Genomic DNA, 25,863 nt, shown 5'->3' with positions numbered 1-25,863 from the left:
GGCTGATACAGGTGGTCTGCGACACCCTGTATATATATATATATATACAGGGTGACCCATTTTAACTTAGGCAGCCAAATAACTCGTAAAATAAGCAAGATAGAGAAAAATGTTTTAGACAAAAGTTGTATGGTTTCGAGGGGGCCATAAGATGGTATCATTGGTTTGACCTTGAAGAGTCATTTGAAGGTCACGTGAAGGTCACTTCAATTTTTTTAAATGGAACATCCTATATATTTTTGTACATTCTTGTAGCTCATCTCGAGAGCTTTCCAAAACACTATAATTAAGTACATTTTCGTTAAGTACTTTTTGAGTTATGAGGCTTGAAATAATTTCTTAATTTTACATAAACCGTAAAATATCTTGTAAAATATTCATTTTTCGATTACCTTACCTTAATAGTTTTATGTACAAAATAATGAGAGGAATCAATTGGTGTAAAGAAAACACATAGTTGTTTCGAAGAAAAAATATGTAATTTGCAATTAACAATTCCATATTTTTTCTTAAAAACAACTATGTGTTTTCTTTACACCAATTGATTCCTCTCATTATTTTGTACATAAAAGTATTAAGGTAAGATAATCGAAAAATGAATATTTTACAAGATATTTTACGGTTTATGTAAAATTAAGAAATTATTTCAAGCATCATAACTCAAAAAGTACTTAACGGAAAGGTACTTAATTATAGTGTTTTGGAAAGCTCTCGAAATAAGCTACAAGAATGTACAAAAATATATAGGGTATTCCATTTAAAAAAATTGAAGTGACCTTCACGTGACCTTCAAATGACTCTTCAAGGTCAAACCAATGATACCATCTTATGGCCCCCTCGAAACCATACAACTTTTGTCTAAAACATTTTTCTCTATCTTGCTTATTTTTCGAGTTATTTGGCTGCCTAAGTTAAAATGGGTCACCCTGTATATACAGGGTTTGTCAAAAGTGTGGAAACCCCTAAATATCTCACAAACGGTGCATTTTAGAAAAAAATGTTTCAGGCAAAAGTTGTTTGGTTTCAAAGGGGCCATAAGACGGTACCATTGGTTTGACCTTGAAGAGTCATTTGAAGGTCACGTGAAGGTCACTTCAATTTTTTTAAATAGAACACCCTATATATTTTTGCACACTCTTGTAGCTTATCTCGAGAGCTTTCCAAAACACTATAATTAAGTACCTTTTCGTTAAGTACTTTTTGAGTTATGAGGCTTGAAATAATTTCTTAATTTTACATAAACCGTAAAATATCTTGTAAAATATTCATTTTTCGATTATCTTACCTTAATACTTTTACGTACAAAATAATGAGAGGAATCAATTGGTGTAAAGAAAACACATAGTTGTTTTGAAGAAAAAATATGTAATTTGCAATTAACAATTCCATATTTTTTCTTAAAAACAACTATGTGTTTTCTTTACACCAATTGATTCCTCTCATTATTTTGTACGTAAAAGTATTAAGGTAAGATAATCGAAAAATGAATATTTTACAAGATATTTTACGGTTTATGTAAAATTAAGAAATTATTTCAAGCCTCATAACTCAAAAAGTACTTAACGAAAAGGTACTTAATTATAGTGTTTTGGAAAGCTCTCGAGATAAGCTACAAGAGTGTGCAAAAATATATAGGGTGTTCCATTTAAAAAAATTGAAGTGACCTTCACGTGACCTTCAAATGACTCTTCAAGGTCAAACCAATGGTACCGTCTTATGGCCCCTTTGAAACCAAACAACTTTTGCCTGAAACATTTTTTTCTAAAATGCACCGTTTGTGAGATATTTAGGGGTTTCCACACTTTTGACAAACCCTGTATATATGTATACGTATATGTTTTGCTGGCAAAGCTTGCGGACATAACTTGACAGCAAATTGACATAAATAATCGAATAAAGTTTGTGCACATAATTTGATATCAAATTGACGTTAAAAACCGAGCAAGGTTTGTGCACATAATTTGACACCAAATTGTTGGCAAAAAACGAATCTGCCGTTTTGTAACCATTTAAATGTGACGTCACGTGAGTATTTAAAAATCTATATAGGTTATTGACCTATGATGATACTTAAACAATATCGTACTTTGCTTCAATTAATAATTATTTTTATTTTTCATTGGGAAATAGTAAAAATGATATACAAAAATTAACTTAACAATTTTGTTTATAATAATTTATTCGTTATTAATAAATTAACATAAAAATTATTAAGTTAATATGTTATATCATTTTTACTATTTTCCAATAAAAAAATAAAAAGAAATATTAATTGAAACAAAGAAGGATTGTTTATATATCATCATAGATCAATAAATTATAGATTTTTAAACACCGACAGACTTTTTTAAATATTATCTCAATTATAAATAAATAAATTATAAAAAAAAAACTGTTAATTACATAAATGTATTATTATTACATAAATATATTATTATTATTAAATTATTGTATCCTTTTATATTATAAAATTTGACATTATATATAATTTAAATTAAGTGTACATAATTTTGTGTCCATATGTAAATATGTACGTGTTTGCACATATGAGTAAGACATGTAATTTTGGACAGTTTTTTTCGATGAATCCGACGTCGTGGACAGTTTTTTCGATGAATCCGATGTCTAAAATAAAATTTAAACAAACGAAATAACACACAATTAAAATAGAAAATTATAAAACAATTAATGATTATATAGAGTTTATCAATTTTTTTCAGAAAATTGTAGAAAATATAGCTTAAAGAAATTGGCACTAAAAAGTGCCGTTTAATAATTGCGAAGTGAGATTACTTCAGTCATATTTTTTCAAATGGGCACTGAAAAATGCCGATTTATATTGCGAACTAGATTGTTCCTCCTTTTTAAATTTGGTGTGTGTGTGTGTGTGTGTGTTTGATGTCTTTCTTCTTCTCCCTGCAAACGATTTCCTTCTTTTGCGAGTGGTTCCGTTCTTCTTAAAGCCATGGAATCTTCATAATAATAAATCTGTAATAAAAATATTATATATGTATAAGTGTATATATATTTTATAACCAAATTATGTAATCAAAAAATAAATATCTAAAATACATTCTCATCGACGTAGACAAAATATTATATTTTTGCGTATTTCTCTAAATGTAATAGAAAAATAATATGATAACGAACATGATAATTAAGACAGATTTTTTTAACACATGTAAATGTAATTTTTTTTTTTTTTAATAAATATGCAGTATAATTGTACTGTAATGTATATAGAATATTGTACACTTTTTACGAAGTTTAGAATAATACGCAATAATAAAAATTTTGCACTTTTGAAGATCTGTATATCTTATACATGTATCGCAAAGAAATCGCATAAAAGAAAACCACATATTTAATTTAATCTTCCGTGTGCTCTGTTCCAATCGTCTCTGACTGTTCGTCGCTCTAAAAATCCTGATTCCTGGTGTTAGTTGCCTGCATACGTTGAGCACGTAACCTATGCCTAAATCTTTATTTCGCTGCTCGAAGAGCCTCTCGCATCTGTATTTGAAACTTCGAGCGAGTTGGTTTTTTGAAGTGCTGATTATTGCACGTTGCCTCTAAAAAAATGTAAGATATATATTATCATTAACGACCAAATAATATAATACCAACAATTATATGTAAAGAAATTAAATATACCGTAAATCGCCATTGTAAGAGCATTACAGAGCTCGTTAATCTCTTTCGTGACCAAACCAAGTAAATGATGGTGTTAACGAATCTTCTAAGGATTCTTTCAAGTATAAATTTATGGCTTCTTTTAAATTGAAGCCACCGATGTAACGAAAATAGTTTACCTAAGAAAAATATTGAAAACTAGTGCTAATGTACGTTATATTAGAACGATGAATACTTAGCAAACACCAAGTAAGAGTATATAATTTTTAATTGATGTTTGCTGGATAGTAATTTTGAATTTTTTCCTCACGACATCAGAGTAAGCATTCTCATCAATGTTTTCAAAATTATCCATTTCTTCTAGGGATGCTATAGGAAAATTCCTTGGTTTTCGCGATGGATGATTGCGAATTTGTACGCATTTTAAAATGCTTTGTAAAATATTCATCCTTCTGCAAATAAAACATGAAGCAACATTAGGATTGTATTATGGAATATTAGGATTGTATTAAAAGGTACAATACACTTACTTGAATTCTGTCTCGATGTGCCTAATCATTCATGTACTCTTCTGTAAGCATAACGATAATAACAAATAAGTATTTTTACTGATATGTATGTGTGTGTGTGTGTGTATGTGTGTGAGTGTGTACAGTACTCATCAATGAATGTTCGTTCCGTTTCCTTAGCGATGATTGGTAATATCTATCCTTTGTATAGGATTCTTGTACATTAGCAGAGGATAGATATTACCAATCCTTGCTAGGAAAACGGAATAATTGACGCGCACTGTATGTGTGTGTACATGTGAATTTACCGATTGTCTTTTTCTTCTGTTTTGGAATGCATTGGATTCTCTCGCCGGCCACGATGAATCAAATTGTCACAGATTTCATCCTGATATGCATTCTGTGGATGTGCGGATGACCTAAACTACTCTGCAGTCCTTGTCCTGACACTTGGAAAATGTTGCAGGGTAATTTAATACATCATTTTGTACGTGTGGTGTGTAATCATGTGCTGAAGAATATGTGTGCGATGTGTATGTAGTGGCACAAGTGTTGTAGGTTTTATTTGAATATGTGTCTAAGTTTGTGTATGACGGAGTATTTGTATACGTTATATGAGTGTGTATGTGTTTGTGATGACAAGTATTGTGTCTGTGATGATAAATGTTGTGTTTGTGTCACTAAATCTTTATCAAAAATATTGTTCTCATCTATGGCGCTGTCCTCTTTTAATACTGTCCTCAATTCTTCAATATTCTTTTCGATTTCTCCTTCCTTGGTATTACTTCGTATTTTTTTGCGCTTCGGAGCCTCTTCTGAAGACGAGGTTATTACATAACGAGGTTATTACATAACGGTGGCTTATTAATCACTCGCTTCGGCGGTCGTTCCATTTACCTAGTAAGCGAATATACAGTACCCTCCATAAGTCCCAGTGAGAAAGCTAATATCAATTCGATGTCGAATCGATATCAATACTGTCAGAATATATCAATGTGCTACATAGAATGCAAACATCAACGAATTTTTAAATTTCGATCTTTTCTCGATATATGTCTGTAAGATTTATATTTTAAAATATAATTAAGAGTCGCTTCAAACATTTTTTTACTCGAATTTATGAATATTTTTGAACGTAACTAAGCTAATTTTTCAAAAATTGTTATAATTAGTACTAAAGCTTGTAAAATCAATTATATTTTAAAATATAAATCTTACAGAGATATATCGAGAAAAGATCGAAATTTGAAAATTCGTTGATGTTTGCATTCATATTGATATATTCTGACGGTATTGATATCGATTCGACATCGAATTGATATTAGCTTTCTCACTGGGGTATATATAAAGAAAATAACTTTAATTTCTTCAATATTTGCCGGATGTTATATTCTTCTTCTTGTAAAATAATAATCTTGACTCGCAATTCATATGGAATTTGGCACGTCGGAGCCATTTTTAATGATTGTAGTAATTTTTGTTACTTTTACAGAAACTAAAATCAAACTGCACTTAAATAAGTTCTTATTACTCTGATGTATGTTTCTAATGCGCGTAAATATTACAGGCATTCCACTACAGCATCTGATATGCTGTAGTAGCACTAATTGGCAGAACAAATCAACGCGCGAAATTTAACTCCGAGCAGTTCGGTGCCGCGTAATAATTATTCGGTATATTTTCGGTATAAACAGGCGTCATATCATCATTTAAATGTCTTGCAATATATTCATATGAAAAATCTGCACAGATTGCTGCCATGCGATTGTTTATCTGTAAAATGCAATGTGTTTTCAAACTTGTGAAGGGTAGTGTACGTACTCATAAATTACATTATCTTTTATATGTATAAGTACATTCTTAATGACAAAATATACATCTGTATTTCTTAAAAAAATTAATAATATTCAAAGTGGTAATGTTTAAAGAAAATGCAATGAAATATCTATTTAATAGTGAACGAATTATCAAAATTTAAATATTTAATAAATATTTAAAAAGTCTATCTTAAAGAAATTAGAATAAACACAAGACTTAGACAATTTAACATTGAAGATTGTAATATATTAATGGATTGAAAAATTTGCAATTAATAACAATGATTTGTAAATTTTTAAAGTAAAAATGAAACTCAAGTTAAGAAAGAAACTGAAGTTAAGAAAGAAACTCAAATAGACATAAAAAATAAATTAAAAGAGAAATCATAAATATACAATAAATAAAAATAAAAAATGAAAAATACTTTCTGCAGTTCCTGTAGAAAGATCGAAAAAAGCATGAATCTTATAGATTCTCGCTATATAGAGTAATGACGATATATTGCGTAATTTCCAAATCGTCTTCGTCACTGTTGCCATCATTCATTGAAATACAATTCCAAAAAGGCACTCTATAACACTTAGTATTAACTTCATGCAAAGAAATGTAAAATATGTCATTGCTTAACATCGCACACTTATATACTTGCACATTTGAAGATAATATGCCAATATCATAAAAATCATGGACTTCTAAAAATCTTTTTACACCTAAAGTATAGGAGTTATTGTGTGGAACAATGTTAAAAACAATGCAGATGGATCCATCATGTAAAATGCAGCAATTATCACGTACATCAGTACTAAGTAATATTTTATTAAATTTAATTTTGCGATATTGACGATAATTAGTATCCTTATTTTGCACTATGGATGTATGAATGAATGAATTACAACTGCGAAGTTATTTTTTTGCTAAACACAACTATTAATTTTGCAAATCTTATTTTATTTGAATATTTCTTATTTTCTGTTAAAATTATTAAATCTTTTATGTCACTGAATACTTTGTTTTTATAATCATACTCTATAGCCAATATTCATACTCGGTTTTTACATTTAAGACAACTTGAGAAGATTTTATATTTATTTATTTTTTCTCTTTCTCTCTCTCTCTCTCTCTCTCTCTCTCTCTCTTAAGATGTTATAAATCAATCATAAACTTATATTAACTTCAAGATATTACTTAAGATGAAATCAAAACAGATTATGAATATGGGCCTATAAATATTCTTATTATTTATTCAATTATACATTTATATACCTTTTATTTTCTTGTTGAGTTTAAAAATATTTAACTTTTAAAATATTTATTATATTTTTTTTGTTTGACGGAATTTCCTGATTTTAACACTTGAAAAAACATTTAACACTTAAAAAAACATTTTTAAATACTGAAATGTTAAACAACACTTATTAGCCATTTTTTGAACACTATTTATACTGTGATGCACCATTTCATATTTATGATTGGATGTATAACAATTTTATGCAACAGATTTTTTAAATATACAACAATTATCATGCTGGCGCCTGCACTTGGCGACTTTTTTATCTGTTTTAAAAAAGATCATTTTTCCGCGATATTCTTTTTGTGTGATGTTAAACATTTTTTAGTAATATATACATATGTACACACACACACACACACACACACACACACACACATGTATGTATATATTACATTTTTATTTTTAAATGTTTTATTTTTATGTAAAATTATCAGATAAATCCCAAATGTCTACGTATCTTCTTCAATTGACTAAACATGCGTTCCATATGAAATCCTTCATATTTTGTACGATAAAGTATATGATAAAGTGCCATTTATATTTTTCATGTATTTCCTATTTACAAAAAGATATTGATTACTCTATGTGCTATATTGCGTATATAATAATTTAAAATGTAATCTTTCATCAATTTTATAGAAAATATAAAATTAATAAGATATTGAATCTTACAGCTCTATATCACGTATTATTTTTATTTATTTTTTTCCTTGCGTGTTAAAGGTATAATTATGTTAAGAAGGAAGGATATCTGAGATTACTCAAAATCACATGAAAGGCTATTGATTAAATGAGCAGCTTCAATGACAATTACAACAGCACTTTGTAAAAATAGACAAGCAGCAAAATATATTGCAATATCAGAAAATATTGATACTATTTATAAAGAATTATTTAGAGATAATGGATTATTGACTTCAATAATTCAAAATAATGATATTGATAGAGAGCAATTGATGACATTGCAAACTACACATGCTACATGTAACAAGTCTAGCAAAGATATAAATTTGCTTACAAAGAGACGTACATTTCTTTTTTCTGATGTACAATCTGATGATGCTCCAGAAAATTCTGAGGAATCCTGTAGTGAGGATAAAAATGCTGAAAATAATATTTGTAGTGATATTACTAATTGGGCAGTACAGTATAGTATTACTCATGCTTCTTTGGAACGTTTATTACAAGTCTTGAGAAAGTCGAATAGATATTCACAATTATACACAATTATACATATTAATATATATATATATATATATATATATATATATATATATATATATCAGATGATATAGTGGATTTCTCTTCATGCATTTAAAAGATTCCTTTTCGAATTTCTTAGACCTTAAAGAGAATAAACTTTTAAATACAGTTATTTGAAATTAAATACCTCTTAGTCACTAATATAATAAACACTTACATAGATCCTAATAATCTGAGTTTAGCATTTATTAGTCATCTGCTAATTATTGATTTTATTGTTATTAAACCTTCGTTTAGTCATTGACGTCTTACTGCTCCTAAAATATATGACATTTCACATAGAATTTAAAACTAGTTAATGTATAAGAACATTTAGAAGAACTAACTTATAATTTCCTTATGTATATGTAAATTACGAAAACATTCCTTTTTTCGGTCGTCCTAACTAAATACGAACATTTACGTTTCATATCTGTGAAATACACGGAAATATTTAAATTGAATGAGAACACAATACAATAATAAAATTATGTATAATAAAGATATAAAACAACTTGAGAACAATAACAATCTGAAAACACTAAATAATATATAACAATTATGTAATTGTGTGTCATAAAAACAATAATTATTTTATAAAATAATATAAGATTTATCTGATATTTTATAAAATAATATAAGATTTATCTGATTTCAAGGCAAATGATTAACTCTAATGGACATATTATTATTGTAATATATAATATATATATATATATATATATATATATTATATATATATATATATATATATATATATATAACGTAATAAATAAATAATATAAAAAATATATATAAAAATAATATATATATATATATATATATATATATATATAAGTATATATATATATATATATATATATATATACATATATATAATAAAACAAATGCGACATTATTATACAATAGTGATTTGTTCACAATTTTTAATATCTAACGCGCAGATCTCTTAAGGGCAGTCTACAATGGCAGTAGCAGTAGGTCGTAGCAGTCGTAAGCGAAATGAACCAAATCCATTTTCTACGGATTTCGTGCGTTCTACGGCGGTCGCGCATACGCAGTCACGGAAGAATTCTGCGTTCTTAATTCTGATTGCGCGTCCGCCGTAGAACATACATTGTAGCCGTAGGAAATGGATTTGGTTCATTTCGCTTACGACTGCTACGACCTACTGCTACTGCCATTGTAGAATGACCTTTATTATTGTCAGATTCATTTATTATATAATTACAATTCGTTCTATTGAAAACAAAAGATACAAAAATCAGAATAACAAACTCGTGCATCACTGACCACATTCGACTTATTATATTGATAGTTCTCAGGCAACCACGACTTATCAAATATTTCAAATATTATTTTTATTATCAATAATTTAGTCGACCACTCTTGCAAAAACTATATGATTTCAGCTATTCGAAATTTCAATTTTATAAAGCAATATTACTTTTGCAACATTCCAAAGAGAAAACAAGAAATAAAAAAGCTGATATGTCCGCGGAATTCGATCTTTCGTCTTTGCGACTTATACTGAAAGAAAAGCACACTCACCGATAGAGAAGATCTTGTTCCTGGAAAATTCTCGTTTTGGTTATCTCCGTAAACGTACACGGGGTTTGCACACTTTCACTTGTGAACTTTTTTTATTATACACAGCCACGGTTTAATATATAATAATAACCGAGAAATGACACAGACACTGCGACAAGAGAGTGCAGGATCACGATCGAACATGTGATTGCGTCAGACATACATATAACTTGCGCAATGAGAGGGCAAGAGTCAATCATGTGGCTGCTATGTCAAGTGTTTCCTTTTGCGTACATAGAAAGATAAATGTTAAATGTTAAATGTTAAATGTTAAATGCATAAACGGTAGAATTTGTTCAAGTAGATTACTACTTATACTGCATAGTATTTTTCTTTGATAGTTGGAGTGTTTCTTTTCATGCACATGTATTCCTATCATTTGGTTTTTTTCTATTAATCAGGACAAGAGTTCATGCATTCAGAATGCTATTTCTGTTTTTTCATAGATTTTCCTTGCCTTCAAAGACCTGTTTACTAATTATGTTATTAAAGCTAGCTAGTCTTTCTAGTATCATGTTGGTAGCATAAGTAAAAAATATATCGATGGTTGTGCAAAGGTATAAGTTATAATTTATTTATATGTGTCAATGCTATATGTAAATTATGTAAAAATATCATATACGGTAACAAATTATTTGAAGATTAAATGTCCTAAAATATAAATTTAAGACCTCTAAACCAGTATCGGTATTGTAATATCATTCCTAACTTTTCTGTAACTTTAGATGTCAAATGACATATATTGCTAGATAAAAAAGAAGTACACGAGAAGGATTTTTCGCGATTCAAAAATTAAGATACTTTTTAAGCATTTTTTGTTTTATCTAAAAGGAACTTATTTACAAAATTTGACCCAAATCGGAACATGGTTTCGGAAGAGCAGCCGATAAATAAACGATTGCTACACAAAAAGCAGCAATATATATCATTTGACATCTAAAGGAAAGTTAGGAATGATATTACAATACCGATACTTATTTAGAGGTCCTAAATTCATATTTTAAGTTAAGACATATTTTAAGTTAGAAATTTAATCTTGAAATAATTTGTTATCGTATATGATATTTTTACATAATTGAATTGACATATAGCATTGACATATATAAATAAATTATAAAATGTACTTTTCTACAAATATTGATATTTTTTATTTATGCTATCAACAAGATACTCTAAAGACTAGCTAGCCTTATTATTAGTAACATATATAATAAATCGATCTTTATTCTAAGAGACAGGGGAAATCTATGAAAAATAGAAATAGCTTTCTAAATGCATAAACCTTTCTCTTCATTAACAGTAGAAAACCAAATATCTCTTAAACAAAATACTTATAAGCACATTCTTAGAGGAAAATTTTTTTCTTGCGGTCCTAAAATTATATTTTAAATTTGGACATTTAACACATCCTGAAATATCCTATATATATAAACATACATATATACATTTAATCTTTATGTATGTATATATATATATATATATATATATATATATATATATATATACATACATACATACATATATGTACATATTTAATCTTCATATATGTAAACATACATATATACATATGTAAACATCTATACAATACACATCTACAATGTTTATATAATATAATCCTAAAGAACAAGAGAGAGAGAAAGAGAGAGAGAACTAAAAGTAGGATTTATGTTGATTAATATTTTCATTTCATATTCATCTTCTTTTAAAATGACTTGAATTTTATTGAAAGATTTTATTTTCTTTTTTCAAAGATAAAATAGCTCTAACATTAAGTTAAAAGAATTTTAAAAAATAGCAGAGTGAATATTATCATTTAAAACAGTGCTGTCACTTACTTGCAACTTTCGGCCAGATTTCTTAGCTTACGCCTACTGTTCCCCTCTTACCGCTCGCGCTGCTCGTAACAAAGGAGCGCTCAGGAACGTGCGCGTCACAAATGTAATGTGGCAATCTATCTAAGTTCTCTTTATTGTAATTACGTTTCAAAACACAAATATTTTAAATTGTTACAGAACATATACGTAATAATAGAATAATTATTTTTATTATTAATAAACAATAAAGAGAACTTAGACAGATTGCCACATTACATTTGTGACGCGCACATGCCTGAGATTACCGCCGCGTTCCTTAGTTACGAGCGTTCGGCGGCGTGGTTGCTAAGGCGCGCGCGGTAAGAGGAGAGCGATAGGCGTGAGCTAAGAAATCCGGCCAAAAGTTGCAAATAAGTGACAGCACTGATTTAAAATATAACATCAAAATTATTATCGTATAGAATCTTATAAAAAAATTGCATTTTAAATCAAAACTTATCTAATTTTTTTTTAACTGAAAAATTCTTGAAATCTTTTGTGTAAGACTTGCTATTTCAATAAACTAATATACGTTCTAATACTTTCTAATCGAAAGGACACATTATGTAAATTGTGTTTTTTTTATTTATAGTACGATTGGGTGGGGAAGACATAATAAAAGCGACCGTAACATCTACAGAATGGTAGTAACATTAATGTATAACCATATTATCATTTTGCTGTTACTATTTTTCAATAATGTTATTTGTAAGTGAAGTGTTAATTGCATTGATAGGTATCGTCATAACTTATTTCATTTTGAATTGTTACCGACGGTCTTCTGTTAAAACGATAAATACCCTGCCGGGTCCACAAGTATTTCCGATTATCGGAAGTGCTTACTATTTTCTTCGGCGGAGTTGTAATGGTAAGAATAAAGAAGATAAAAATATTCACTCAATAAAATATCTTATATCATAAATTATAGAGATATATTATAGATAGATAAATTATCTTACCATAATAAGATTACCTTAAGAGGATGCCGGAGTCGCAGCCGCACAGAGAAAAATGTATACTGTATTCAAGTAAATATTATTTATTTTAAGTATATCATAAGTTTGTATATCCGCAAATATATAAGTTCATCACAAGCATTAAATTTAATTGAATACATTCTGAATTTTAGTAAGTGCAGTATTTTAGTAAAGAATATTAAATTAAAACAAAAATTTGGTTTGCTTACTACATAAAGAAAGTTTGATTTTTCTTTGATACAACTTTACAATATTCTTGAAGAGAAAATAAATTCTTCTTTTGAGTACATGATAATGAGATTTTCTAACACTTGTGATGAGTATATTTTAAAACTATTATCAAGATTAATCTTTGTTAAAGAGAAAACTATTACTTAAAAAAAGAAAAATAAACTGAGTAATCGTTTTTCTTGGCAGTAGAATGATATTTTTCTCTGTGCGAACTAGTTGTATTGGGAAGACGCCCTCACGGGCGTCAGTCCAGAAAAGGTAGGGAGGAGGTCAGACGTGTCTATACCCAGTATCGTGTCGATCCGTTTATCAGATCTCGCGTCTCGCGTAAAAGCACACAAAATTTATATATGAATAATTAAATAAATATTATAATTCTGTATACAAATAATAATCAAATAAATCTTCTAATCCTGTAAAAAATTAAATAAATTAATTAAATCTTTTAATTATAATTTATTCTGTATATAAAAGATGTAAACTAATTTGAAAAATAAAGGATAGAAAGAGAATATAAATGATAAAAACGAATATTAAAGATGTAAACAAATTTGACAAATAAAACATAGAGAGAAAGAGATATAAACGATAAAATTCCATTCTTGGCCAACATGTACGTTTTTTCCTAAAAAAATCATGCATGTTAATAATATCCTCTAACGAGTAATATTCTAATAACATGTATAATTTATCAATTCGTAAATAAATAAAGTACATGTTGTTGCTCAACGAAAACCGCGAGAAGGTGGTGGTCTCTTCCGTCAAGAAAAAATGTAAAAAATGTTTTCTTAGAAAATCTAAAAAATCTAAAAAGGATTTTTATACATTTCCAAAGAATACAGAGGATAAAACAGAGGATAGTTATAGAAAGGATAGTTATAGAAAAGATAGACATTAAATTTTATATCTTTTTATATTTATTTTATATGTATATACTTTATATTCCTTTAAATTTTCAAGGAATATAAAGAATAGAACATAGAAAAAGCACAAAACCAGAAAAAAGCGCACATATTTCACTTAATATAATATCGAGAAAATAATGTGTATATATGTATATATTACGTACTTCATATATTATTGTTTATTTATTTTTTATATATAATACAATATATTTATATTATGTGTATGTATGTAGGGAGAGAGAAAAATATGAATGATGATAAGAAAAAATATCTGTAGAAAAACCTGTATTTATTTATTTCTATATATTTATCTATTTTCATATATAAATATAAAATTAAATTATATAAAAATATAAAAAGAAACAAACATCATTTTATGATATCACATAAATATTACATTTATGTACCTAAGAGTAATGAAAATAAAAACATCTTAAAGAACAGATATTATATTCATTTGAAATATTTTACACCATGACAAAATTGTTGCATATAATGTCGCATATAATATCACAATCAGCAGAGGAGAGAATAAAGTAAAAAAAAATTTGGTTTGAAACAATGGAATGACACTTTCTGCGTTTTTTTCGAAAATATATATAACCCTCTGTTATACTATATAACATTTCTAATAATATAAAATAAAATGCTCTACGTTGTATTTAATATCAAAGTTCTACCTTGTTTTTACACATTCAAGTAATTTCTCATTTTCTTTTAAAACATATATTATTGAAAAAGGGAAATTGCCTATATTTCCGGCGAACGAGCCTGAATTCAAGAGCTGTGCGAAAAAGAATGGAAGAGACAAACTATCATCCGCAATGCACGTATTGATATCATCGTTGCCATGAGATGGCTTTCCTTGAATTAAAAAAAAAACAAAAACAAACAAACAAATTCAAACAAACCAATTCCCTATCCATTAATATATGTTCTAAGCGTTTTCTCGGAACAAAAGAAAAAAAGAAAAGATCAATATATCTAACAGATTTTAAATCACAATGTCTAGCGATCTTTATAACGCGAGATCTATTTGCTCACTTTTAAGTCATACTGTCTTTGGTTTCAATAATTAAAAAAATACATATATCTCTAGTTATATATCATATGCTAATAACTATATCACAGAGCTTGGTCATGAGTGCAAGCATATTTTGTCACGTTTCAAAATTAGATAATTTTCGCAATATTATACATTAGCGTTAATGGAAACAGAGTGTACATTATTACATCAATATCGTTGTTGTTAGCCAATCCTTTGTTTCGTTTTGAAAAATGTATATTTCGGTGATTTCCACATTCCATCCTCTCAATCCGAAATAAAGCTTTGATTCATAAAAATAAAAATGATGAGATGTTTCTAAAAAAATAAAAGTAACATTTAGTTATTAAAAAAAAATTGTATTAAATTTTAACTAATTTAATAAATAATACACTTTTAGTATATAAAATCATCAAAAAATAAATATAACTATAACTCATAAATATAACTATATCATAAATATAACCATATATTCAATAACATACTTTATTTCATAAATATATGTTTAAAATTTAAAGATTAAATTATAAATGAAGAGTTCATATGTAGTTCATGTAGAGTGTAACTGGAAAAACATATAGAAGCACACACTATTCTGTATCAGATACAGAAACAATCCAAATCGAAAAATCCTGACTCATTTTTTTACCTGAACTTTTTTTTCAATGTTGTACGTTGTTAAGTTAGCTAATTAGCGCTTGACTGCAGTGAAAAAATAGAAAAGATAAGATGGTTCGCTACTCTTCGATTTTTCGTCGTTCTATCTTTCCACATCCTTCTATCTTTTCCATATAGGCACTGACTTTAACATTGTATAATAACGAAAGAAAGATCAAACAAATCGAGAAATGGCTCAAAACTTTTCAATTTGGAGTTTTTTTCGTATCTAATCATGTGCTTCATGTATGTTGTTATATTTACATTTTCTATATAAACTTCTCATTTTTGTAATTTAATTTTTAAATATTTGTTTTAAATATATATTTATGTGGCATAAAAATATGTTATTAAATATAGATATATTCGGTTATTTTATTTTTTATTTTATATACTAAAAGTGTATTATCTATTAAATTATGTGCTTTTATATACGTTCTTTTCATTTACATTCTGTATATTGGAATTATTAGATATCACTAGATATTAACTTATATTTCACTTATATTGTTTTTTTATTTATTAACTTATACTTACTTAAATTGTTTTATTTTTTTCAGAAGCGTTTTTTTTTACGAACGTTTGCAAATCTAAATCATTCCATCACGTAATTTTCGAATTCTTTTTCAGTATTACGGGGATATGCTGCTCTAAAAGCTTCTAAAATTAGAAAAAATCAATAGATAAAAACAAAAAAAAATAAATAAAAATTTATTGTATTATTGTAAAATTAAATATATATCTAAATAATATGTGTAAAACAGTTTAGAACACATTGTTATTCCCACTTAATTTGTTATGATTAGGGCATCGATGTTCAGACACGGAGACTGAGCACGGGCTGAAAAGAATTACGTGCAGTTGCGTGTGAGTTGGTGTGAGTGCTGATAGAAGCGGTTGTTGTTGACGCGTCGTTTATATCAACTCGCACGCAGCGATTTTCGGCTTATGCTCGAATGTCCGAGCCTTAGTTATAATATGTTGAGTATAATATATTATATGTAATGAAATAAGACAAGTTACACAACTAAAAAATTAGTAATTAAAAATAAAAATAAGTAATTAAAAGTAAGTAATTAAAAAATAGAAAAATCATATCAATAATTATAAACTAATATTTAAAATAAACCAATTTTTGATTTGTTTTTCTTCCTTTGATTTCTATAAAACAAATCATATATATTTTTTAATCTAGAGATTGATAGCAGAATATACATATTGTTGCGCCCGCGGAACGATATTTATCGAACGCGCGCGACACAACCGATCGGTACACTCTAATTACGCGGCACCCGCGCACTCGTAAATAATGACACGGTTTAAATGATTAAGAGAACTTTAATAACAGAACACAGAACTCAGAGAATACACAATAACGATATTAATAAGCCGCGGATCGAAACGCGTCCGTATAGCTCGACAGCTATTTTCCCGACTCCGCTTGACTCTCGTTGTTTATAAACAATTGACCATGGGATCCGGACAACGGCAGGGCCGCACGACTCGGGCGCGCGCGTAACACTGCCCCTCCTCTTCAAGATTGTCGTCCCGACAATTAGCAAGGGGCTCGATGACCAATCTTCGCGGACTCCAGGGACCCCGAACGATATCCTGCTCTCCCTGAGCTGTTGCTCCCGGTTACCGAGCATCGCTCCGACCAGGCCCCAATCCACTGGGCAGACTCCCAATCAATTCCTTCCAGGGAGTTGGCCAGACCCCCAAGAATCGACTCCAGGACAGCCTCCCATTTCAGTCATCTTCCTCGTGCCCGGCGCAAGTCTTTTTCCGTCTTTATCTTCCCATGTCTTTCTTCGGACAAGAGGGGGGTATCCACCGTGGACCCATCGTCCTAAAAGGACTCCCCAAGTCCCTGCCTCGGCATTCGCCCTCCGGCCCACGGGAAAACCACGGCTCAAAAACCGTGGGCGAGGCAGTCTTCTATTAAGATCTCCTCTTCAAATGTTTGTCACAGTAGACTACTCCGACGCGTCTCCAAAATTTCCTTCCTTTATAACAAAAACAATAAAACGAGTAACAAGCACTAAACTTTTCCATTCATAACTCTCCCCTCGGGCCTCGGATGTAGAACCAATCCCTAATCAAAATAAAATTTGGGAGTCCCTCCCACAATACTTCGAGGATTACTCTACCAATTACAATTCATTCAAAGATAATTAGAACCAATACAACCATTATTAAAACAGGCACCGGAAATCACGAATATTGCCATCCAGGCATTCTAATGAAAGAATTAATCCCCTATCCAAGATACATCCGAGCCCGCCTTAATTTACACACACCAGTTCATTCTTTTTTTAAAGAAAAACTTTTTTTAAAGGAAACACTTTTAATATAACGTTTTTTTTAAAAAGAAACAAATTACGTGTGCAGATCTGACTGCGTGCGATTTATTAGCCGCATTTTTAAAATATTGGAGCGACTTAGCTGGATCGTTTGCCTCCTCTCCTCCCTTTCTCGGAGCATTTCGCCACAGCTGCTCCGTATACTCCGTCCGCTGCCGCATTCGTCCTTCACGGAGCGTTGCCATTTTTAACGCCAGGATGTTCTTTTTATTCTCGGGATTCTCAGATCCTTTCACTCCCGGGATTCTCAGATCCTTTCTCCCCGGGATTCTGGTATCCCGGACGAGCCCCCAAAATGTTGCGCCCGCGGAACGATATTTATCGAACGCGCGCGACACAACCGATCGGTACACTCTAATTACGCGGCACCCGCGCACTCGTAAATAATGACACGGTTTAAATGATTAAGAGAACTTTAATAACAGAACACAGAACTCAGAGAATACACAATAACGATATTAATAAGCCGCGGATCGAAACGCGTCCGTATAGCTCGACAGCTATTTTCCCGACTCCGCTTGACTCTCGTTGTTTATAAACAATTGACCACGGGATCCGGACAACGGCAGGGTCGCACGACTCGGGCGCGCGCGTAACAATATATACAATAAATACTTTTATTGTGTAGTACAAAATTTATTATAGTTACTATAATTATATACAATAGATTTTAAAATGGAGCAATTATAAATATCACAAAAATATATAAATGCATATATATATTTTTTTTTATATTAAGAAATATACTTACTTTTAATAGCCGTCATTGTACATGTATCTCCAATCTTGAAATTATTTTTTTGCCCCGTCCACGAACACATGGAGGCTATATTATCGGTAAATATTGTAGTCAGTGTCCTTTTAACGAAATTTCTCTCATTTTTTCCACCAATTAGTAATACTTTATTTATCTGTTAAAAAGTTGTTTTTGTTAAGCAATGTATACAAAATATATAAAGCATTAAAGTTTTTAAAATTTTAAGTAACTTCAAAAAATATATAATAGTGTTCATTTAGTTATCATTATTGTCGAAATATTTTTTTTTCTATCAATAAAATTCCTTTAAAGAAGAGGTAGCGAATAATCCTAAGCGATTAATTAGAAATATATATTTTGAATTATATAAATTGGAGTTACACTTTTTTTATATTAATATTTTTCTGTAATATGATATAATACATATATCATATTTTATTTCAAATAAATATATTGATTGTGTATAAAAGTTTTATTTCATCAAAAATGATTGATGAGCATATTTACTTACTACTTGCGTAAAGGCTTCTTGATCTTCTTTCAATACATCCTCAAGTTCAAGGAAGTATTCGATGGAAGTTAAAGGAAAGTATTTTCCGATCTTATCCCTTACTGTAGCATCTTCCTTATAGCATTGCGCACTATTTATTTTACTTAAAATAACAGTTGTGGTTTCTTGGATTTGCAATAATGATTTTTCCTGTTTATTTTTCATACTTTCTATTTCAGTTTGAATACTTTTCATCATTACTTTAAGATTATTCATTTGAATAAGTACATTATTATTTTCTTATTCAATAATTATTGGTATATGGTTGATGTTATTATCTGTTAAAGTTATACTATCTGAAAAATAAAAAAATTTAATTAATAAATACAATATATTTGTATTAAAAAACATACATTTATTTTATTACCATCAGTATCTTCTACATCGGATGTAACGGACATCGAAGTTTGGCTGCTTTCTCCCGATGAGCCTAAAAATTAATTTCTTTAGATAAAGTAACTTTACTAAGCGAGATATCATTAAACTAACAATAAGCTTTCATTAAACTATAGAAACTTCATCGATTTCATTTTTCAGGACAATAACAATAATTTGATTCTAGCAACCAAATTATAGGAACTACTGAAAATTCTGAATTATCAAATTGTACCACAGCATACTGAAACATAAAATGTTAATAATATATTATTATACAATTATACATTGTTATAACAAATATAAAAATATAAAAATGGTGCCTTTTCTTTTCGTATAAGAAAAAGTATATTTAATAAAAATATATTTAATTGTCGATAAATATATTTCTTAAAATCAATATTCTTAGATATACAATTTTAATCTCAAATCAAGAATTCATTAAATGAAAAATTATAGAAAATATTTATAATATTTATAAATTTAACATAAATTAAAATAAGTAAAAATAAGTCAGCTTCTTACCTTAAAATCAATCCGCATGTAATATTCATAAAAAGCAATTTTCTATTTTGAAAGCTTTTCTTGATATATTATCAGCAGAAGTAATATTTTCTTCATCAATTTCTTCAACAAAACCATACCAAAAAATAGTACTGTCCATTGGATTTTCAAAATAAGGTTTTATCTTAAAATATTTGTATTTAATATAAAATGTGCTATTAATTTGAAAAATATCAATTACTTTTATAGGTTTATTATTTTTTAGTAGAAAATTACAATTTGGCTCTTTATTTTCTATTCCGAAATTCTTATAATGAATTGCTAAAAAGTGTTCTACTAATTTATTATTAATTAAACGAAGACCATCTTGTTTAAGATAAATTGTTTGTTCTGTCGTATGAGAAGCATATTTGTCAAATTCTTTAACTCTTTTTATGAATTGTGAGAACGGAATTCTACGTCTGTTCTTAGTTTTGAATTTAGTTCTGGGAAAGTCATTCTATTCTTTACAAATAATCCTTCGGCCCAACATTTGGTACACTTTGATAAGAGTTGAAATTTTTTACACATAATATAAAGGCTTTCGCAGGAGCATCGCAAAGAATTTTACTAAGATTTACTTTTAATATTCGACTATTATTTAAATGTAAACCTTCTTGCAATATTTTTATTTCTTCGGTAAATTTTTGCAAAAAAATATTACTATTATCAGGTTTATTTTCTCCATGATATACAGCAATTAGAAATGGTCTAAGTTGTTTTAATTCGTCGATTTTTACCAAAATAGGCCAAAATTGACTACCACTACTTTTCGTTAGAAGAAGTTCATCAATATTAACTGATATGTTTATTTCAACTCCTTCAAAATTATTCTGTATTAATTTCATTAATAATGTTGATTTTAATCCAAAGTGATAGTATTTTCTAGGAAGTAGATTACTTATTTGTTTACTTATATCTTCAGTTTTTAAAGTGCGTGCATCTGAAGGCAATGAGTTCAATTTTAGATATAATTTTAAAATTTTTAATAAATCGCTAACTTTAAAATTTTTAATAAATCGCTAAAATTTTTAATAAATCGCAGTTAAAGCGATATGATGTTCAATTGCCCAATATCTCAGATGGTTTAAAAATATCTCGGTTGATGATTCCAAATTATGTAATAATTTAGTATTTTCATCAGAAGCATAAGAATTATTACAATGAAATGGCATATTGCGTGAAATATTATTGGTTTCTATATAATTTTCTACAGTTGGAAAATTATTGATATTTGATCGCTCCAATGTGACAGACGAAGGAGCAGCAAATATTTTTTTCTTTTGAAGAAATATTTTTTTTTGCATATTTTTGCCAACACGTTTTGCAACATTTCTGTTAATAATTCTTTTTAAATATTCTTCATTATGATGTTTTTTGTAGAACTAAAAATTACAATTATGCATATGTAAAAAGTTTGTCTTTCCACTCTATTATATAATGATTTTATTTAATATAACGGTTTACATGTATATATCAACGTATGAATATTTGGATTTAATTTCTATTCGGTTCACTTGAATTGATTTAATGCATTCTTATGTTATATTTAATGCATTAAAATCCAATGATAATTAAACATTAATTTTCATGTTTTTTCAAAACGAGAGTGCAAACCGATTCTTCTCTTTCAAATATGATTTTTTAAATTACATAAAAGCGCGTACATGAAAAATACTGATGAGAACTGATGAAGAACAGATTTTCTTTTTCTTTCTCTTTCTGTTTTATATCTTTTATAAATTATCTTTCCAATGTAAATTAGAAAAAAATAAAAATGGTAGCAAAAATATATAAAATTTTGTAACACTTAAGATTAGTACTTTTCTTGTCAATAAAAATATATAAATAAATATAAAAATATATTTTTCAAAAATTTAACATTATAATTTTATATACATTATTATTTTATATACGACATTGATATTGTATATTTCTAAGTACCCTTATTATTCTCAAAATATTTGCCTTATTGTTTTATCTGTTAGTACATTACTGAATAGACGTTGTGCCTTTGTTTATAAAATACGCAGCTTTCACATGTTTTTTCTGGCACTATCGCCGCTTCGTCGCTTTATTGAGATCAAAAAGTTTTCTTCTTCAGGCTTGCGGTACTGTGAATTTTCTCATTTTTCCAATTTCTGTTTATTCTTTTAATTTTTGACTATACTTTTTTGTTTTTTTTGCTTTTTATCTTTCTATTTTATCAACGTCTCTCTTTTATCTTCGTTTTTTGTGATCTTTTTAACATTTTATTTATTTATTTATTTATTTCACATTCCGATCCTACATATACATTATCTATATGTTTTATATTCTTTTGATCATTTAAATTTAAAATAAAAATATCATTTAATACGTCAAGATTTACAAAGTTTTGCGCAAATTGAAATACTAATTGTTTACTGCTTTCATATAATTTATGTATTAAAATATTACGCGATTGAAACAAAGCGTTAAAATTATTTAAAATATTTAAAGAATATTTCAAAAATAATAAATATATCTTTAATTGAGTTATTATTCAAACTTTCTAAAATAATCTCTGCCGATTTTAATTTATTTTCAACTACTGCTAAAGTAAAATAATTTTTTAACACTTCCCAATTTTCCAAATGTCTAAAAACACATTTATGTAAACTAAGCCATCTAGTATTGGAAAGTTTTAATATTTTATGTCGCTCTATATCAAAAAAATTTTGAAATTCAACCAAAATTGCACATCTCTTTGCACTGCCCGAAATATAAGTGGCAATTCCTTTAATTAAATTTTCGCAAGATGAAGGTAATTTTTCACAAGTTTTACTAGCTACGAGTGCAGATGAATGACAAATACAATTTAATGTTATTAATTCCGGTACTTCTGATTTTAAATGACTCATAAAAGAATTATTGCATCCTACCATAACAGATGCATTGTCATACGCTAATCCAATAATATTTTTAAGGGATTTCTTTTTCTTCCAAAAAATTTTTAAATGTTTCGAAAATCTTATTTGCTGAACAATCTGTCGCATCTAAAGTTAATAATTCTAATAATCGAGTAGAAACTTTTTTATTTAAAGGGGAAACATATCGAACTAAAATGCACATTAATTTATTATCTGATATATCTATGCTTTCGTCAACTAAAATCGAAAATCTACGCGTTTTTAAATATTCAACGATTTTTTCTGATTCGTGTTTTGCAATAATATTTTTGACAATACTTGAACACTTTGTTCGAGCAAGTGAAACATCTTGTGCAATTTCAGAATCTATACAAATGTCTTTTAATAACGGAATTAAATGATCTACAGTGGAAAAAGCAACATTATGCTCCGCGAAAAAAGCAGCTAATTTGATTTCCGCGCGTTTGACTCTATCTTTATGTGACAATATATTATTATTATTATTATCGGCTTTATAATTTAACATTCTTATTTTCTCAATATGTTTGACCGTTTGTGAATGTTCAATTAAATTTGTTTTCCGACAACTGATAGTTTTATTACATGCTGTGCAAAGCGCTTTATTTTCTGAAGGATGAGGAGCTAACCGTCCTTTAAAACTATTTTCATCCAGCCAAGAAATTTGAAATTCCCTAATTCTACGTTTTTTAATAGCTCTTTTATTAAATTCCATCTTTTTTATAAATATTAATAATATTTATTAACTTACCCAAAACTCTCCTAACCAGACCTGATCATTTACCCGCCAAATCCTTCTTTATTTTTACTGCTTTATTTTTATTGCACTAAAGGTATAAATAAACTCACTATTATTAACACTCACTACGATTCAGATAAACGATATTAAATATCACTAAACTTTTAATAAACTGTTTACTATGTCTGTGCACCCAGTAACTTTCCTTCAGCCCGCCAAATCTTCCATGTGATACCTGATACCAGATAGCCTAGTAGCACAAAACATTGGCAAAATATTGGTATACCTTGGCTCAATATTGGTTATATTGGAAATGTCTTGGCCAATATTTCCCAATGTAAAACTAATATTGGTTGTTAACAAAATGCAAGTGTTCTGCCAATATTGCAGTGCCCATGATGACCAATATTGGTTATTACTAAATAAATATAAATGTGTTGCCAAAATGGTTGCATCCATTATAATACCAATATTGGTTATGAAGTAAATGTAAATGTGTGCCAATATTGCACGTTCACACATTATATGTGAGCTTCGCGCGTCGCCACTAGGTGGCGAAAAGGAAAACACCTAACCCGAGAGTGGGACTCCATCTAAAGCAGTATATAAGGCTGCGGCACAGGTCCCACGAGTCGACGACTTATCAGTCAAAGAGTGCGGACTATTATAGCCGCACCTCCTCTAGCTTTTGCGAGGAGCTCCAGAGCTCCATAAATTAACCACAGACGGTTAATTTTTTTTTTGATGGCGAATTCCGTCATATATTAGAAACTGATCTATATCCAATGTAAAAATGTTTGAGTATGTATAATTAGTTAATCTTGGTTAAAAATGAAAATAATATATTGGTCCAATATTACAATTCAATATTGGCTCAAAATGAAATCGCGTCTACTTTGCAATATTCGATCAATATTGGAAAATACGAATTTATTTGCTCTCACCAGTTTTGGCACAAAATGTTGATTTCGGGTGTATCAGTGAACTGGTTAATTATATATACTATAAGATAAATTACCTTTTATAATAAATTATAAAACATTTTTTCAGACTTTCTAGAGATTATAATTGAACTGACAGAAAAATATTCATCTCCATTTAAATTTTGGATGGGAAATAAATTATTTATTGGAGTGTATGAAGTAGATCAAATGAAGGTAGAAAAATAGTGCTTATATATTTCATGAATAGTTCAAACTAATTAATTTATTTAGAGAATATGTATATATATTCCAAATAAATAATAACTCTTTACATTTTTACAATAATTTATCACTAATCTAACCAAAATGATTTTCTAAAGATAAAGTATATGAATGGCTCAAGTGGTACAAGTTAGAAAAATAAAAATTTGAGAAATAAAGACTTTTGCGTTTGTTTTTACCATAAGTATACATAAAAATGATTTAACTATGCAATTTGATTGACTCTGAAAACAGATGAATTCAATATAGTTCTACTTGTTATATTATTTGTATCTCAATTTGTATCTGTTAATTTGATATAATTGATTCGAATTTGGATAGACTGTATCATTTGACATCTGAACTATTCATGTTAATTGCTAAATAACATAAACAAATCCCAGGTAGTACACGTTCGTTTTATATACGTTTCTTAAACGTATCTAATATTTTTTAATCGTAAAGCATTAATAAGAAACGTTTCTATAGAAACGCTTTTAAAACCATAGTTAAGGAAACGTATTTTTCACGTTTTTATAAACAAAATAAAAACTAATTTTTATTAATTTCAAATTGATTTTAAATTATATATACATATATACATACAAACATACATATATATATATATATATATATATATATATATATAATTATTACTAATCAGAAACGTTTTCAATAGTTGATTATGAAAC

The 25,863-nt window shown here is 28.3% G+C and overlaps 2 protein-coding genes, 2 long non-coding RNA genes and 1 pseudogene across 5 annotated transcripts in view; 1 reads left to right on the top strand and 4 right to left on the bottom strand.

Annotated features, from left to right (window-relative positions):
• Positions 1 to 3,257: 3,257 nt before the first annotated feature.
• LOC145974353 (uncharacterized) lies at positions 3,258 to 5,012 on the bottom strand. Its single transcript, XR_014439647.1, has 5 exons — positions 4,451 to 5,012; positions 4,164 to 4,204; positions 3,944 to 4,085; positions 3,655 to 3,812; positions 3,258 to 3,572 (listed from the first exon to the last, which is right to left on the bottom strand). It is a non-coding gene; the product is annotated as an uncharacterized LOC145974353 (long non-coding RNA).
• The window catches only part of LOC145973873 (cytochrome P450 4c21-like), a 30,511-nt gene continuing 9,125 nt past the window's right edge, over positions 4,478 to 25,863 (top strand). Inside the window, exons 1-2 of one of the 2 annotated variants that reach the window (XM_083103625.1) lie at positions 4,478 to 4,609; positions 25,038 to 25,144. In XM_083103625.1, the coding sequence (XP_082959751.1) occupies positions 4,600 to 4,609; positions 25,038 to 25,144 (117 nt within the window). In that variant the 5' untranslated portion in view covers positions 4,478 to 4,599. Of the gene's footprint in view, positions 4,610 to 12,605; positions 12,805 to 25,037; positions 25,145 to 25,863 lie in introns of those variants that run through there. The other variant, XM_083103539.1, reaches the window with a different exon arrangement.
• Positions 8,546 to 10,159, bottom strand: LOC145967417 (uncharacterized). The gene is made up of 3 exons (XR_014437415.1): positions 10,045 to 10,159; positions 8,672 to 8,771; positions 8,546 to 8,595 (listed from the first exon to the last, which is right to left on the bottom strand). It is a non-coding gene; the product is annotated as an uncharacterized LOC145967417 (long non-coding RNA).
• On the bottom strand, positions 14,483 to 19,855 carry LOC145974215 (uncharacterized). Its single transcript, XM_083104039.1, has 5 exons — positions 19,789 to 19,855; positions 19,383 to 19,717; positions 18,866 to 19,025; positions 16,289 to 16,411; positions 14,483 to 15,412 (listed from the first exon to the last, which is right to left on the bottom strand). Exons 2-4 carry the CDS (start codon positions 19,635 to 19,637, stop codon positions 16,347 to 16,349), a joined length of 480 nt encoding a protein of 159 aa, XP_082960165.1. The 5' UTR covers positions 19,638 to 19,717; positions 19,789 to 19,855; the 3' UTR covers positions 14,483 to 15,412; positions 16,289 to 16,346.
• LOC145975383 (zinc finger BED domain-containing protein 5-like) lies at positions 19,662 to 23,963 on the bottom strand (annotated as a pseudogene).

Source organism: Camponotus vicinus, unplaced genomic scaffold (genome assembly GCF_025532165.1).
Source record: "Camponotus vicinus isolate PSW18456_S1 unplaced genomic scaffold, iyCamVici1.0 SCAF_1, whole genome shotgun sequence".
In the NCBI taxonomy this organism is placed as follows: domain Eukaryota; kingdom Metazoa; phylum Arthropoda; class Insecta; order Hymenoptera; family Formicidae; genus Camponotus; species Camponotus vicinus.
Note: the sequence above shows the minus strand (reverse complement) of the source record. Positions and strands in the feature narration are given on the sequence as shown.